The following is a 14971-nucleotide window of genomic DNA, read 5'->3' as shown; positions in this document are numbered from 1 at the left end:
TAGGTAGAATGGCCACTTATTACTGGATACTAGTACATATTTTGTTATTTGCTCTAAAGAATGGCACTTATGTTAAATAGCTAATTTCAGGAGGAATGAAAGGGTTTCACTTTATAGTGCCCTCAACTATGCATTTTTTTAGTATTTTTAAATCCATTTTAATCTAAAAATGTTTGTTTGGAAAAATTCAGCAGAGCAGCAAAGATTAAGTATTTGCTCAACTTTGTGTAAGGAGGTACTGAACAAAAATGGTTGCCAACACAGGAGTGATCATTATTACTGATCCCTTTGACAGGCCTCTCTCAGGGTTTGGGGTGTTTTTAATTAACCACCAGTGTGTGCTACTGAAGGTTAAGTTGTGACTGTTCAACTGTGAAGTCTCTATTACAGCATTCTTCTAGAAGATTTCTTTGACAGTTTTAATACTTCCCTGTTTCATAAACTGAGAATGTGTCTTCTCAGTAACGATAGCAAGGCAAAAACCATGAGGCATGGGAGCAGAAGGAATTGCAACCTGCTTTGCAGGCAAAATGACCACCAAAGAGCTGTAAATAGTTGTGTTACCAGATTCTAAGAGGCAGTTACTAGTAGAGCATATTGGGAAAGGTGCTCATGATTATGAGTCAGACCACTGTATAAAAAGGAACTTTTGGGGGAAATGGTCTGAATTTCCATATTTCTGAAGGTCAATGCTATAGATGTAGGCCCACCTGAGATTTCTAGAACTGCAGTGTAGGGTGCTATTATAGCAGTTGTCTGATTTTGTGTTATGATAAATATAATAAATATTCTGATCCTTTTTCAAACTTGGTTGTTTTTGCAATTGATGTTTATCATATTTTCATGTTAGCTATATCAGCTAATCAAATAGGAAGGATGTATTGATGTAGAATACTCATCAACCACTGTTTTGGCTTTCAGTTATACTTCCAGTTATACATTTATAAAAAAAATTCCACACACTTGAAAACATGTTGAGATGTGTGTTGTAAAAACTGAAGGTTGTAATAAGTACATTTCATGTCGTCATGTTCTGAGTCAATAAAATGTAAAGTAAATCTGTGTTTATGGCCCATCTCCTGGTTGATTTCATTCCATAAGCTTCATTTATGGAAGATGTTAGCCATTATATCAAAATAGGGATTGCGTCCAGTACTGGAAGTTATGTAGATCAGTATGGATAGCTTTGACACTAACAGGATCTACTGTACGGCTTTCTCAAAAATATCTGACCTTTCCAAAATGATGACAAGTTTAGAGCTGCTGTCATTAGTGATTTCTGACTATTTATAAATGTTGGGAGGTTTTTCCCTCAAGGGTTTATTAGTGAGATTATTTGGAAGGTTCTGGTAAATTAAGTGTAAATATTCCTGTTAAGGGTTACTTACACTTTAATCATGTGCAAAACTAGGAGGGTAAATCTAAACATGTGAAAGATTTATTTTCCAGTTTTCCTGTTGTGAAAAAAACCCTATTGGTCAGCTTTTTTTGGTATCAGGGTGCCTGAATCATATCTGTTGTATTCCAAATGCGGCCTTGCTACTGCCTTAGGCCCAGACCATCCAAGCTGGTCCATAGGCAGTCCACTTGCATGCTGCATATGGAAGAATTATAGAAAAAGACTGATGCAGCATGATGATCCAACGGAATCTCAAGCCAGCCTTAGTTTTTCAAGTCTCATGTATAATGTATGTTGTAATATTCTAGTTTAAAAAAAAAAAGCAGCCCACAATCCTACAGCTTTTCAGGACTCTTCCTTTCTGTCTGTCAAGTGAGTTATATTTTCCTTGATGTGTTATCTTCCATTTTTTCCAGAAAGATTCTCTTTTCATTTCACCATATTTTATTATTGCTAGTCTATGGTTGTTGCTCTTCTTTTTCCGTAGTGGTATGGCTAGACTTCAGAGGTTTTTCAGGATACCTGAAAAACCGCCACTGGGTCCAGGGGATGTTTGCTCTTCCGCTTTTTTTGCGGAAGAGCAAACAAGCTCTTTCGGAAGCCCACATATTCCTCGTTCCGGTCTAGACGGGCCAAATTTTGGAAGAGCCTCTTCTGACAAAAGAGCGTATTTTGCGTATCTTTTTCCATTAGATCCTCGCAGTCTAGCTGTACCATAAGCGTAATAGGTAGATGGACTTTCTGAATTTTTTTTAACCTGTTAAATTGAAAAGATGTCTTTCAATCCATAGCTTCCCTACAAGACTTCCAAAATAACAATGTGATTTTATTTTTAAAAAAGCTATTTCCTTTCAATAAAGCTAACATGTACTTCATGTTAGTTATTGCTTTGTAAGTATTTGTTTTAGAAAAAAATCTCAGGGGCTGTTCTTCCTTGCCTTGAGCAGTCCCAAGTAGATCTTTTTGAAACTGCCTATAGTTCACTGAAGAGAAAAGTATCTAGCACATCATTGTAATACAGTGGTGGACGTGCTGCTTCAGAGAAAATAAGTTAACAGGTAATTTTTTGTTTCCAGTTAAAAATATTTCTATTTTATATATTTGCATCTGTGATCCAAATTCACATACTATTACAGAGCCCTACTATTAAGGGATATGTGGAGAAGCAGGTTTTTGTATGTTAAAGAGGATAACTTAATATTTTGCTTAACAGGTTACATGTCTTGCGTGTGACAATAAGTCAAATACAATAGAACCCTTCTGGGACCTGTCGCTGGAATTTCCTGAGAGGTATCATTGCAATGGGAAGGAGATGGCTTTTCAGTATCCATGCCTACTTACAGAAATGTTGGCCAAGTTTACAGAGACGGAAGCTTTAGAAGGAAAGATATATGCATGTGATCAATGCAACAGTGAGTAAAGGCAGTATGTACTCATGCATAAGTTCCTCACATAAAATATACATTAATATAGGCACTGAAAAAAAAAAACAGCAATTAAAGGGAAAGCAATACAAATTTTAAAAGCATCTGTCATATATAGACAAATTCGCAACCTTGAAAAATGAGTCAGACCCTGAAAGCTGATCTCCTACTGTGAAATCTGATGTTCTGTTGTACTTTTACCCTATACTATGCATATTTCACAGGGAGAGACCAAGATGTCTCAATTTGGGGATACTGACCCAAGTGTGTTGTGGGGGTCCCACAAGATTATGGGGGTGATGGTAATGCCACCCTCACTGTCGTCAAAGCTAGGTGGCTTTAGAGTGGCAGCTGCTGACTGAGGGCCCAGTTCCGCAAGCAGAACAGAAGTAAAGGTGGCAATACCACACCATACGTTCCTTACTTCTGTTCTGCTGCTGGGGGCAGCTCTGCCTTTAGAGCTCGGGGCCCAGTCAGCAGCCACTGCTCTCCAGCTGCCCATCTCTGAAGTAACATCAGAAGTAAGGGTACCAGTACCGCAATTCCTCCCTCCCCCTGAATAACCTTGTGACCCCTACCTCCAAAAACTCCTTTTTGGGTCAGGACACCTGCAATTAGTTTCAGATGTAAATAGCTGAAATAATTAAAATCACAATTTTTAAAATCCTGTGATTGTGAAATCCATCAAAATAGACCATGGATTTTTTTATAGCTCTAGTCATATAAATAAAGCATAAGACTTTAACACAAGACCATTTATTTAATAGTGAAAGGAAATAATCTGAAGATCTATTTTTCTATACTAAGTGCATCAAAAGTGGGCTTGAAAGTAAGTTTAAGATCTCAGATTAGGTCATTTTACAATAGAAGATGGTCTCCAAGAAGAGGGGAAAAATCTGTTAAAATAAGTCTGACAGTTTGGTCCTGATGAAAATAGATGAACTGCTGTACATATTTTCCAACATTCATCTGAATAATCCAGAGGTATATCAGAAAAGCATTTTGTATGCCCAATAATCATAAAATAATCCTTACTGATTGGATTCCAAAATACATCATCAGTTTAATAAGAAAGTAACATGGGATAGTGAATGTTACTGTATCTAAATACTTAAAATCCTGGAGTCAAATCTTAAAATGACAAACAGTTTTCAAAACTATTCAAGGGTGCTTTATGCTAGTGGTGGGTTTTTTTAAATTTAGCGCTTAATTCATGTGTGTGTGTTCGATCACAGCAAAACGCAGGAAGTTTTCTTCAAAACCAATTATACTTACAGAAGCCCAGAAACAGCTTATGGTGTGTCAACTACCTCAAGTTCTGAGACTACACCTTAAGCGGTTCAGGTAAGCAGTACTACGAGCACCTTTGCAATATTGCAAATTCTCTTTGACTCGTATATCCCTCCTTTTTCCAGTAGTCACTAATCCTCAGGGTTCAGTCAGTGGGTGAATAAAATCAATTTTTGAGAAAAATCCTCTAAATTATCTTCTTTGAATGCCCATAAACTCAGTCGTAAGGAATAGAGATGTAAGAGGTTAACCACTTAGCCTGTAAACAGGTGGCTTAACAGCCTGCTTAATCAGCCCAGCCAGCTAGACCCCACCCACGGCTGTTAACCAGTCGAACAAAACATTTAACTAGTTTAGGGTGTTTTTACATCCCTAATAAGGAAGGACAATTTCTGGAAACCCACTGCTTCCTGGTAAATATTGTTAGAATGCAAATCACAGGCAGAGAAATGAGATTTTTATTCCTGCTACTTCCCAATAACAAAAAGTCAGGAGAATTAAAATCTATCCTAAATCTTGAACGCTTAACCAGTTTGCAACAAGAAAATCAATTTTCTCTATTTGAAAAAGAGACTTTTGTGGATACTTGTATGTACCAAGAGAGTAATCTGTCACGTGCAGTATCTGTGATATCTTGAGGGGAAAAAAAAATCATCTGCAGTTCAGTGTTTGAAGTTGTGAACTGAAACTGGTATCATGTGACCTTACCAAATGCTGAGATTAAAATAGATGACCGTTATTCACTAGTGCATATTCTGAGGTTTGCATGAATCCCACCAGGGTGATATATAACTTGCAGCTTCACTAGCATTCATTTTAAAAAAACAAACCCATCAGGTACCTGTATGTGATCTTAATCCAGCCAAGGGAATAGTGACTCCTTAATGAAAAGGAAAAGGAAAGTGGGAATCAGCCCTGGAGTGATCTGTTTTCACTTCTAATTTATAGAGTCAAAACTGTAAAAGTCTCTGAAGCTTCTGCATCAATTCTTGTAACCTATGTATTTTTTGGTAATTACACCCACTCTCTTTCAGCTTAGATAACTAGTGGGCACAGGAGAGCAGACAAATGTGAGGAATAACATTTTGAAGGCTGAGAACAGCTGATAGTGTAGGTAAAAACCCATACGTGAAGGATTTTTCCATATGAACATTGAATTGAAGGGAAAGCAAAAGAGATGAGTTGGGAATTTTGGCTGGATATTAAATGTACTCATATATATGTTAACATGTGTATAGTACAAAAGCATTAGCAGGAGAGATGGTTCAGCAGCTCAGAATTCTAACTGCAGAATTTATATGTGCATAGATTCTAGGGATGCAAAATCCTGTTTAATAAGTTAACCAATTATACATTGTTTAAGCCGTGTTACCAGATGATTAAATGGGGGTGGGCTGAAGCAGTTCTCGCTAGTTAACAGTAAACAGTAAAGGTGATGCTTATGGGTTACCTGGTTAACCATTGACATCCCTAATAGATTCACTAAAATACTCTTAACACAAATTAGCTGAAAAATACTCACTGTTTTCAATGTTGATACTTTTCCAGATGGTCAGGACGCAATCATCGTGAGAAGATTGGAGTACATGTTAGCTTTGATCAGATATTAAATATGGAGTCTTATTGCTGCCGAGAGTCTCTTAAGTCCCTCTTACCTGATTGCTTTATCTATGACTTGTCTGCTGTCATTATGCATCATGGGAAAGGATTTGGTTCAGGGCACTATACTGCCTACTGCTATAACTCAGAAGGAGGTATGGACAAGGAATTTAAATCAGAAATGCAATTTTTCTTTCAGAAGCTACACTCCTACTTCCTTAGTCGAATAAATGTAGCCACAAATAGAATCATTTTAAATTAAAATGGACCAAGATTTTACTAACCAGACCTACCAGTGCCAAAAAACTTATAACTATTTACCTAAACTGTTTAATCTAAGATGTTTTTTCCTACTTAGACAAATGTGATATGGTGTACAGCAGAGATGTTCCTTACAAAGTATGTGATAAAAAGGTAGTTGTTTCTCTGTAAAACGTGGTGCTTATTAGGGAAGTGAAAGGTTAACCAGTAGCCAGTGGGGGCTGGAGCAGCTCCCTACCTGCTGAGGGCAGGGGCCTGCTCCAGCCTGGCAGGGGCCCACTGCAGACAGGGGCTACTCTTGTCTGGAGCAGCTTCTGTCCACAGGGAGCCTAGGCATCCCACAGACTTGCTGCTCTGCTGGGGGCTCCTCCAGCTGGGCTGGCACGGTCCCTAGCCTGGATTCTGCTTTAGGTTTATCTAACGTTTCACTGATTAACCAGGATTTTACATCCCTAGTACTTTACCCAAAATTAAGAAAATTAGCAAATTTGTGTTTAACAAATGGTAGCAGACCTGTGTCACCCCTAAAGTACAAGCATCTTACATAAATATTGTGGTTGTTTTACAATTGTCTGTTACTCCATTCCAGGGTTCTGGGTACACTGCAATGATTCCATACTCAACTTGTGCACTATGGAAGAAGTATGCAAGGCTCAAGCCTACATCTTGTTTTACAGCCAGCGAGTTACTCAGGCAAACACACACTGTAAAATATCGTTTCCTATCTCACCATCTGGAAATCAGCAGTGTACTGAATTTGTTGACTGTTTAAGTGAAAACAGTAGCAGCTAATCCAAAGTCAGTTGACTGTGTACAGGAAAAAGTATCTTATCAACTCGTGTATTTTTAGAGAAAAATGCAAGTACAAATTGTATTTTTTTTACTTGTGAAGCAGTGTACATTGTTTATACACTTTTGTATTAGCTAAAGTAAGCACTCAAGTGTTAGTATAAATTTATATTGCGAGTAGATAATTTTAAAGTACCTAGAATTTCTTTACAACTTTTTAAAAATTGCCCTTTGAATTTTTAACTATTACCTCAGGCTGTTTTTCAGCTTATTTTATATTGTGATCTGAATTGGTTTAGAAAAAAAAATGGACAGCTGATGTCTGTAAATCTTGTTAACTTTCTACATGTGTGTAATGTTATAGCATTTATTGATTCTTACTGTCTGTGGGAATCAGTCTTATTCACAGAATGAAGGTGCACTAACAAAAGCATCTATTAAATGTCAAGTAATAGAACTTTTCTTCACTGGGGTAGGGATTTTTTTTCCTGGGTGTCCTTCAAGTGATAAGAAATGCTACAGAAGCCTGGAGGTGTCCCTGTTTCACCCTACGAGCAGGCAAACAGTTTGCCTATCTGCTGCCAAAAACTAAGAATGAGACAGTAAACTACCTGTAGTACCTGATCTGGTAGGCTTGGTCAGAGGTCATATACTGGATTAAAAAAAAAAAAATCAGAGGAAGTGAGAGGGCGTAGTGCCAACCTTAACTTGTAGCTCAGGGGTTAGAATAGTTGTGAGATGAGACACATCTAGATTCAGAGCTGTTCTGCAGCAAGGGAGCTGGACTGGACTCTGGGTCTCCCAGCTCAGTGCTCTTAAGGCCTGCTCCCCATTCTCATTGGCTGATACATCCAGTGATTGTTCCACTGTGGATAAATATTGTCAGAAAGGGGAGTATGAACTAGGATTCCCCCATCTCAGACAAGTGCCCTAATCATTGAAAACTTCATGGTAGCCCCCTCTACCACCAGCAGCCATTGTGTGAAGTGAGGCAGGCACCTAACGCATTTCCCTCAAGATGTTGCTTTACCACTACATCCAGCTGCCTCCAGGTTCCCCCTTATAGATTGCAAATCAATGATCATTTCTAAGAGCCAGTGGCTTCGTACACACCCATCTGGTCAGTAGTTCCTAGGGTAGGGCTGGGGAACCAAAGGCCCAGGGCCCAGATCCAGCCCCCAAGGCTGGGGCTCCCCCTCATCATTGGGGAGCCCACACTGTCCCCCCATGAGCCAGAGCACACAAAATCTAGTAGTCTGGGGGCTCACCTTGGGTCTGGTATGCATGGGAAGGGTCTTTCTCCTTCTCAGTCAAAGTGTGGGGGGTTTTTGCTTCTCAGTTGCGTGCAGCTCCCCACCTGAGTTTCCTGCAGGGTCAGTGGATCCTGACCCCCAAAAAAGTTCCCCACTCCTGTCTTAGGGGCTAGGTTTGGTAACTCCCTATATACCATTGCTGGCTTTTGTGGGTTTTACAATTTTTTAGGCACTGTAATGTTCAGTATTGCAAGAGCCAAGTACTTTTATGGCTCCTACTCAACACAGTAGTGCATATGGAGCTATACTAAAAGGGGAAAATAATAGTGTGTGTGAAGTGTCTAGAGGAAAACAATAGAAATGATGGCTTGGAGAGAAAGATTACCTATTGTACATGTACCCTTAACTTTTACAACTGAGATGCTAAGCCTAAAATGTTAATGGGATTGCTAAACTTGGGGGGAAGGAAATTCCTTAGCTGTCTATTAATCTTGCCAAACAGTGTTCAAAGATACTGGAAAAAGTGAGCCCAGTTCTTTGGTAAAGCAGCATCCCTTCAGTAATCTCTAGCACACATGAATAAAGCACCAGAGTTAACTGAGTAAAACCAGTTGCATAAATCATAACTGGAGACTATTAAGAGAATGCACCTCTTCTTCATTGCCTAAAGGATCATTTCCCATCTGCTGTAGCGAATGCCAAAATTGTAATTAGTTCAAGTTGGTGTGAATTTTTTTTCATAAAAACCTATGCAAGTTACCTCAGTTCTTGGAAAATTATACCTCAATAAAACACTGTGGACTGACATTTACTAGGATTAGTTTGTTACTTTATAGATATTAAAATGTACTCACCATTGCTAGTATAGTTTTAGAAAAAAAATCTATAGTAGATCATCTAAAAAGTAACTATTAGAGTAGCTTGAGTATGAATCTGTAGAGTAGCCTGATGGGGACTAAGGAGTGAAAAAAACATGAAATAGTGCTCTATCTGGAAACAGTTAACTGCTTACAAGCTCTACATGGATTTTGGGGCTACACCTGATGCTTCTGATGTAAGATCTACCACTATAACAACAGATCATATTTCACGTGACAGCAATAGCGAAGTGTGTCATGCATTTCATGGAGTTTTTGGTTCTCCTGCCTTGCAGTTTTCAGCTCTCACCCATATGAGTGCACTTTGGGCTTTAAGATATTTCCTCTAAATATCAGAAGGTTAGAGTCATGGCATGGGTCAAGACCTGTGAATATCTATTTATACACCAGATCCTCTGCCTAATGGTCTAAACAGAATGACAGTTTAGTACTTCATAGGTTTTGGGGTATGCAAGTACTGGGAGGGGGAACCCCAGCAAGCATCTCTTCTCCCCCTTTTATGGGAGAGTAGCCAGTACCTAGCTAAGGGCTCTGTACCACAAACAGAACCAATCACCAGCCAATCTCTTCCCTCTATGCTCCGCACCCCCACAAAGCCAGAATAGAGTAGGCCAAATGGCTCTTGGCTTTTTGCCTGTTCTATCTATGAGACAATCTTTGAAAAAGTCAGAAAGGGAATTCTGCCACCACTGTTCTCAACCTGCAGACCAATATTTTGCCAGGAGAAAAGACTTGCTAGAGCCAACACACGTAGCCCCTAGCAGACTTTAGCTCAATCCAAGTTAGTCCTCTCCAGCTCTTGGGGCTCAGAGTTCTTCAGGATTAAGGCCCTTGTTCACCTTAGCCCTTCAGATTCTTAAGTTGGTAATCAAATTTGATTTTCATTCTTTCCAACTCTCCCTTCTACACAGGAAAACTTGGATCCCTTTAGGGATTTTCCTTTGCTGTTCTTCCCAATTATATACGAGGCTTCTACTCTCGTATCCCAAACTGCTGATAACAGACTAAGGAAACACTAACCAAGAAAACCTATGCAAGAGAAAATCTGAAGGCTCATGACAGAGTAGAGGAGGTGCAACACAGTTTGTTCATGACTTCTGCTTAGTTAGTTTCTCCCTAAAGGATGTGGAACCCCTGCTTCTGGATAACACTACTACCAGATCAAAGTAGCAGATGTTCTTTCTCACAGGGACAAAAGTTGTGTCCTTGACTGATATCCAGTCTGAAGAAGAGGATGAGCAGTCTAAAGCCATGGACAACACTTACCCATGGCAACCACCCACACAGAGAAGACATTAGCCACATACAAAGTCTTTAAAGCTGCCACCTCCGCTCATTCATCAGCATCTCTGTAAATCAATACAGGCATTACATTCAATCCTCAACAGTAACTTCCTTTTGCAAAATGATGTTCCAAGTATTCTATTTTCAGAGTACTGTTAGTTTTGGGGGAGGGAAAACCTTTACTGCTCAGTACATCTCAACCACATAGTGCTGTGAGGCTTTAGGATCCAGCATAGACATTTTTCGTTCTAAACTGCCTTTCAGGAACAGGCTTTTTCCAAGAATAAACTCCCCTGACAAATCTTTCAGACTTTGTTTTTTAAATAAAGCGAAGGGAGGTAGTCACACAATAGTAATGAGCACCACGTGTAGGGCTACAGAGATTATATTATACAGTTAACGCTAAATCAAGTTACTTGCAGAAGCTTGTTACAGTACAAATTTAGAGGTATTCATTTGGGGTGGACAAATCTGAACTGCTTCCTATATTTGTGCAGAGACAAGTGCAGAAGTCTTATCTACTCAGAGTCTGCACTATTTCTGTTATTCTAACTTAGAAACTGATTCTAGAAATTACTTGAAAATCTGTTCTTTTTTGAGATTGGAGTCTTGCAAAACCGCCAACTACAAAAATACTTGCTAACACTACAAAAATATTTCTTAGTTGCCTTTTCTTGAATCTTAAGGCTGGTGGTTTGTCACGGCAAAAATCACAATTTTAACTGCAAAAACCCTAAAAAAAATAAATAATTACAGCACACTTTTTTCCCCTGCAAGTGAATGAAGAATTTTTACTTTCAAAAACATATTGAAACATTTCAGTTTAAAAAACAAACAAAAAAGTGCCTCAAATTCATGTAGGAAAAAAATCGATATTGCTTGAAAAAAATGTTATGCAGTCCCAAAGTACATAATTTTATAGCTCATCTATTTTCACTGAACACATTTACATATGAAGAAAGTACATTCTGCAGAGACACTACTTTGTGACAGGAAGAGAGCTCTTCATTTTTAAGGAAAGCTAAAAGATGCTCCACAAAATATTGAGTACTAATGACTCAAACTGCCAAAGCCATGACAAACTCTGATTAACTATAGAGATAAACTAATTTTTTTCTTCACATACAAAACATATTTGAAGCAACTAGGATTTGGCAGTTTCCCTAACTCCAACCAATAACTGTACAACCAGACTAAAGAATTTCAGCAATGTTTTGAATACTGTGATTCGTAAAGTTTTTCTTAACTCTTTTTTTTTTTTTTTTTTTTTTTAACTTCTCTTCGATTTTGAATAGTTTTCCATATTGGAAGTAGTAGTACAAGATTAAGTCGAAGATTTATAGTGAAGAACTGCTGTTCTGCTAAAGAACTAACCACTTTGTGGTACTTCACTTTGAAGATTAATCTTTTTTAAAAGGCTCAGTACCACATGCCTTAAATATGTTCATTTAAGATACATGCTACAGTAAGAGTCAGTTTGCTGCATACCTCAGGATCAGAGAAGCCAGAGTACTAAAACTGCTACATTAAACATCAAGTGATATAGTCTGAAGTAAATTGCACACTTCTTTTTACTACTGCTCTTTATTGCGTACTAAGTTATTCCAAAAAGTGGCTCCCTGCATCCCAATAAAAGTAGCAGGGTGGTAGCCATCAGCAACAGCTGAAATTTTATGCAACAGAAGACTGACATGTGAGCCCCAAGCCTCCAATGAAGTTTTAGATCAACTATGACATTCTTTCAGAGGCTTAGATTTCATTGTCCTTATCAAGCTGAGTGGTATCTTGGGTATCTGCAAGTATCTCACTGATTTCAATAGGAGTACTCCCAAAATAAGAACTATTTGGACTGATGGTAAACTCTGGCCTTTAGCCTGTGAGCTCTTTTGGGCAAGAGCTGCCCTTGTGCATTCTGCAAAGTGCACAAAAAAACCACTTAACAGTATGCATGGCCTTCAAAATACAACTTTCTGTGTAAGTAAGTCCTGTTAGAGACAATTCACACCCAGCAGTTCTCTGGTTCCAAGATGTGTTTAATAGGAAGCATTCTATTCAAACCATCAAGCACTCCATAATTGCCTGCCATGCTCCCCAGGCAATACTACTAACCCCAGGCAATACTACCTAATGAAACTGGAAGTGCCTTGCTGCTTATAGTGCCTGCTCTATGCTACAGGTTGCACATTAGTGCCAATCATTCACTTTCACCACAGTTGTTGGAACTCATAATTCAATGGGCCATTCTTGTGTTCTGAGCCAAGGAGACTATCAAACAAATTTTGATTCTGCAAAATGCAGTCAGTCTCCTTTCCATCCCCTACTCTCTCAACATTACTACTGGCGGAAGTAAGCAGCTCAGAAAGCAAGGGCACAACAACAAAAACCATCCATATCTTCCCAATATGAACATAGATGTGTCCCGCATCAAGAGGAACAGTCAAGACAGTCAATGGACAACAAACCACCAGAGGCACAATAACCCATGGGCCACCCTTTAAAGCAAGGGTGGAGAACCTCAGGCCAGGCCCCTGGCTTGCCTGGATCCGGCCCCTGAGGCTCAGGGATACCCCTACATTGGGAAGCCCGCGCTGGCACTCCATTCTCCTTGCCACCCACCCACAGGGCTGGAGCACACAAAACCTACTAATCTGGCCCCCCAGGCGCTGATGTGCGAGGGGAATGTGAGGAGTATCTTTTTCCTTCTCAGTCAGGGGCTTCTCACTTTGCTTCTCTCGTGTGTGGTCCCTGATTTTTTTGTGGGTCGGCAGCCCCCAGCCCAAAAAAGGTTCCCTAGCCCTGCTTTAGAGTAAGGAAAGCCCATTTCCATGGAAACATTTAAAGCAACGAGGAAGAACCAGAAACCCATCAAGAGCAGGAAGAAAAACAGTCACTTATTTAGGTTTAAATATGGACTTTGACTCCCATATTTGAAAATCTCAGTAAAAATCTCAACTGTAAGATGACAGGGGAAGCTATGTCAAGCACGCCCAGATAAGTTTACACCACACGGAGATAGCATCCTTGCATTAAAAGCTATTCAGGTATCATACATCAAAAAAGCAAAGCAGATGCTTACTTCAGCAGCAAAGTTTTGCAATCTAATCTTCCAGTAGCACCTACAAAAGAATTACAAGACTGGAAATTACATGTCAGATAATTATTCTCCTTTTTACTTGTTATTATGCACTACTGTCAGTTTCTAATGTGTGAATTAGCAGATAACAGGATAAACTAATTTCCTACAATCTTTTCCCATTTTACTGTTCCCTTTTTGTAACACTGCCAGTCCAATCCTCTCTCATGTGGTTTGGGAGTTGGCACAAGAAATGAGGGAAAACTACATACCCAATAAGATTTCAAAGTTATTTTCATATGATTTTAATAGCTCTGGAAATGATCCCTCAGAGAAGCTACAGAAAAAAGGATAAGGTAGCCCACAGGAACACTATGAGAAGCCATAAGGCTGCCCACAGAGTCTCAAGCAGAAAATAAGTTGATGCGAATGGTATGAGAAAATTAGCAAATAAGCTAGAATCAAAGGGCAAAACCTCACTTAAAACCCTGAAGTGGTGCAAGTGCACTGGTGTTGTGCTGCTGTAGCTTTTCAGTGCACACACAGATACACTGATGGGAGAGCGTCCCCTATTGGCATAATGAAACCGCCTCCATGAACGACAGTTTTAATAATGTAAGTCTATAGTGCAGACCCGGACGAAGGCTTTCATACCCAACCCTTCCTCCAAATAAAGCAATAAAGGAAAGCACCCACTACTGGTACTTGGCTTGTACAAAGGCTAGATATCTATGCCACTATTTCTTGCCCTATCAGTACATTTTTTTTTTTTTAAATCACAATTTAATTTCCTTACACAACTCTACCCATCCCATATAGTCTTTCAAATATCTGTTTTCACTACTGCAAGGTACTCAGAACAGTATGGCCAGCATAATGCCACCTTGCGATTCAACTTTAAAAGTGTAAGTCCAGACACATGCAAATGTTACTGCCCACCCACTGGTTGGAAATATACCATGCAGGGTATAGACACTCCAAAGTGGAAAGAGAAACATGAATTATTTCACTCATTTCTATAAACAAATATCAAGTATGGAAAAATCAGGGATTTTTTTAGCTTAATTTCTTTTTGATTTTAGGTATTTTGCCAAGTTTTGCTTGCTCCCTCAAAATGGGAGACCAGGAGAGCTTCAGCTTATATACCAGAGCCCTGTGAGAGCCAGCTTATATACAGCTCCCTTTAATCCAATAAAGTTAACAAAATATTTAATATTTATTAAAGAATTTTTTTAAACTACTAAACAGGTCATCTTCATATTGAGTTCTGTTTTCCTAGGCTTAAGGCACTTGTGCTGACTACTACAGAAGTTGGTATATTTGTTATGCAGAATTTAACAGCGAGACATTTAAGAAGGCTGTGATGTTATGCCTATTGTAGTCCAAGCTCTAAAACATCTCATGATTTAGTAAAATAAACATCAATGAGATTAAACCAGTTATTGTAGCAAAAAGATAATGATCCCTGTTACACCAGAAAAGTATCAAGTTTGCTCATCTGGTTGAGGATTCAATTGCAGTCCAAAGCTACTATTTTCATCACTTCTGTCCTTAAGTCTTTTTACTGTCTATCTTGTCTTTTGAGGAGGCAGGAAACTAAAATCAATTAATATTTAAGTATCACAATGGGGTATACAGGTACCAAAGAATCAGAAGTGACATTTTAATATCAAAGGTTGGCAGCAAGCCCATGGCTGTATAAAGTGATGCATTTAACTTAA

General features: G+C 38.9%; 1 protein-coding gene across 13 annotated transcripts in view; it reads left to right on the top strand.

Moving 5' to 3' along the window:
- Positions 1-14018, top strand: part of USP44 (ubiquitin specific peptidase 44) — a 37430-nt gene extending 23412 nt beyond the window's left edge. For 7 of the 13 annotated variants that reach the window (XM_075933549.1, XM_075933567.1, XM_075933555.1 and 4 more), the window contains 4 exons: positions 2613-2811; positions 4059-4167; positions 5662-5867; positions 6563-14018. In XM_075933549.1, coding sequence (XP_075789664.1) covers positions 2613-2811; positions 4059-4167; positions 5662-5867; positions 6563-6765 — 717 coding nt within the window. In that variant the 3' untranslated portion in view covers positions 6766-14018. Of the gene's footprint in view, positions 1-2612; positions 2825-4058; positions 4168-5661; positions 6127-6562 lie in introns of all 13 variants that reach the window. The other 6 variants (XM_075933575.1, XM_075933588.1, XR_012905201.1 and 3 more) reach the window with 5 other exon arrangements.
- Positions 14019-14971: the final 953 nt, after the last annotated feature.

The sequence above is a fragment of the Pelodiscus sinensis genome, chromosome 1 (assembly GCF_049634645.1).
Source record: "Pelodiscus sinensis isolate JC-2024 chromosome 1, ASM4963464v1, whole genome shotgun sequence".
NCBI classification, from domain to species: Eukaryota; Metazoa; Chordata; order Testudines; family Trionychidae; genus Pelodiscus; species Pelodiscus sinensis.
Note: the sequence above shows the minus strand (reverse complement) of the source record. Positions and strands in the feature narration are given on the sequence as shown.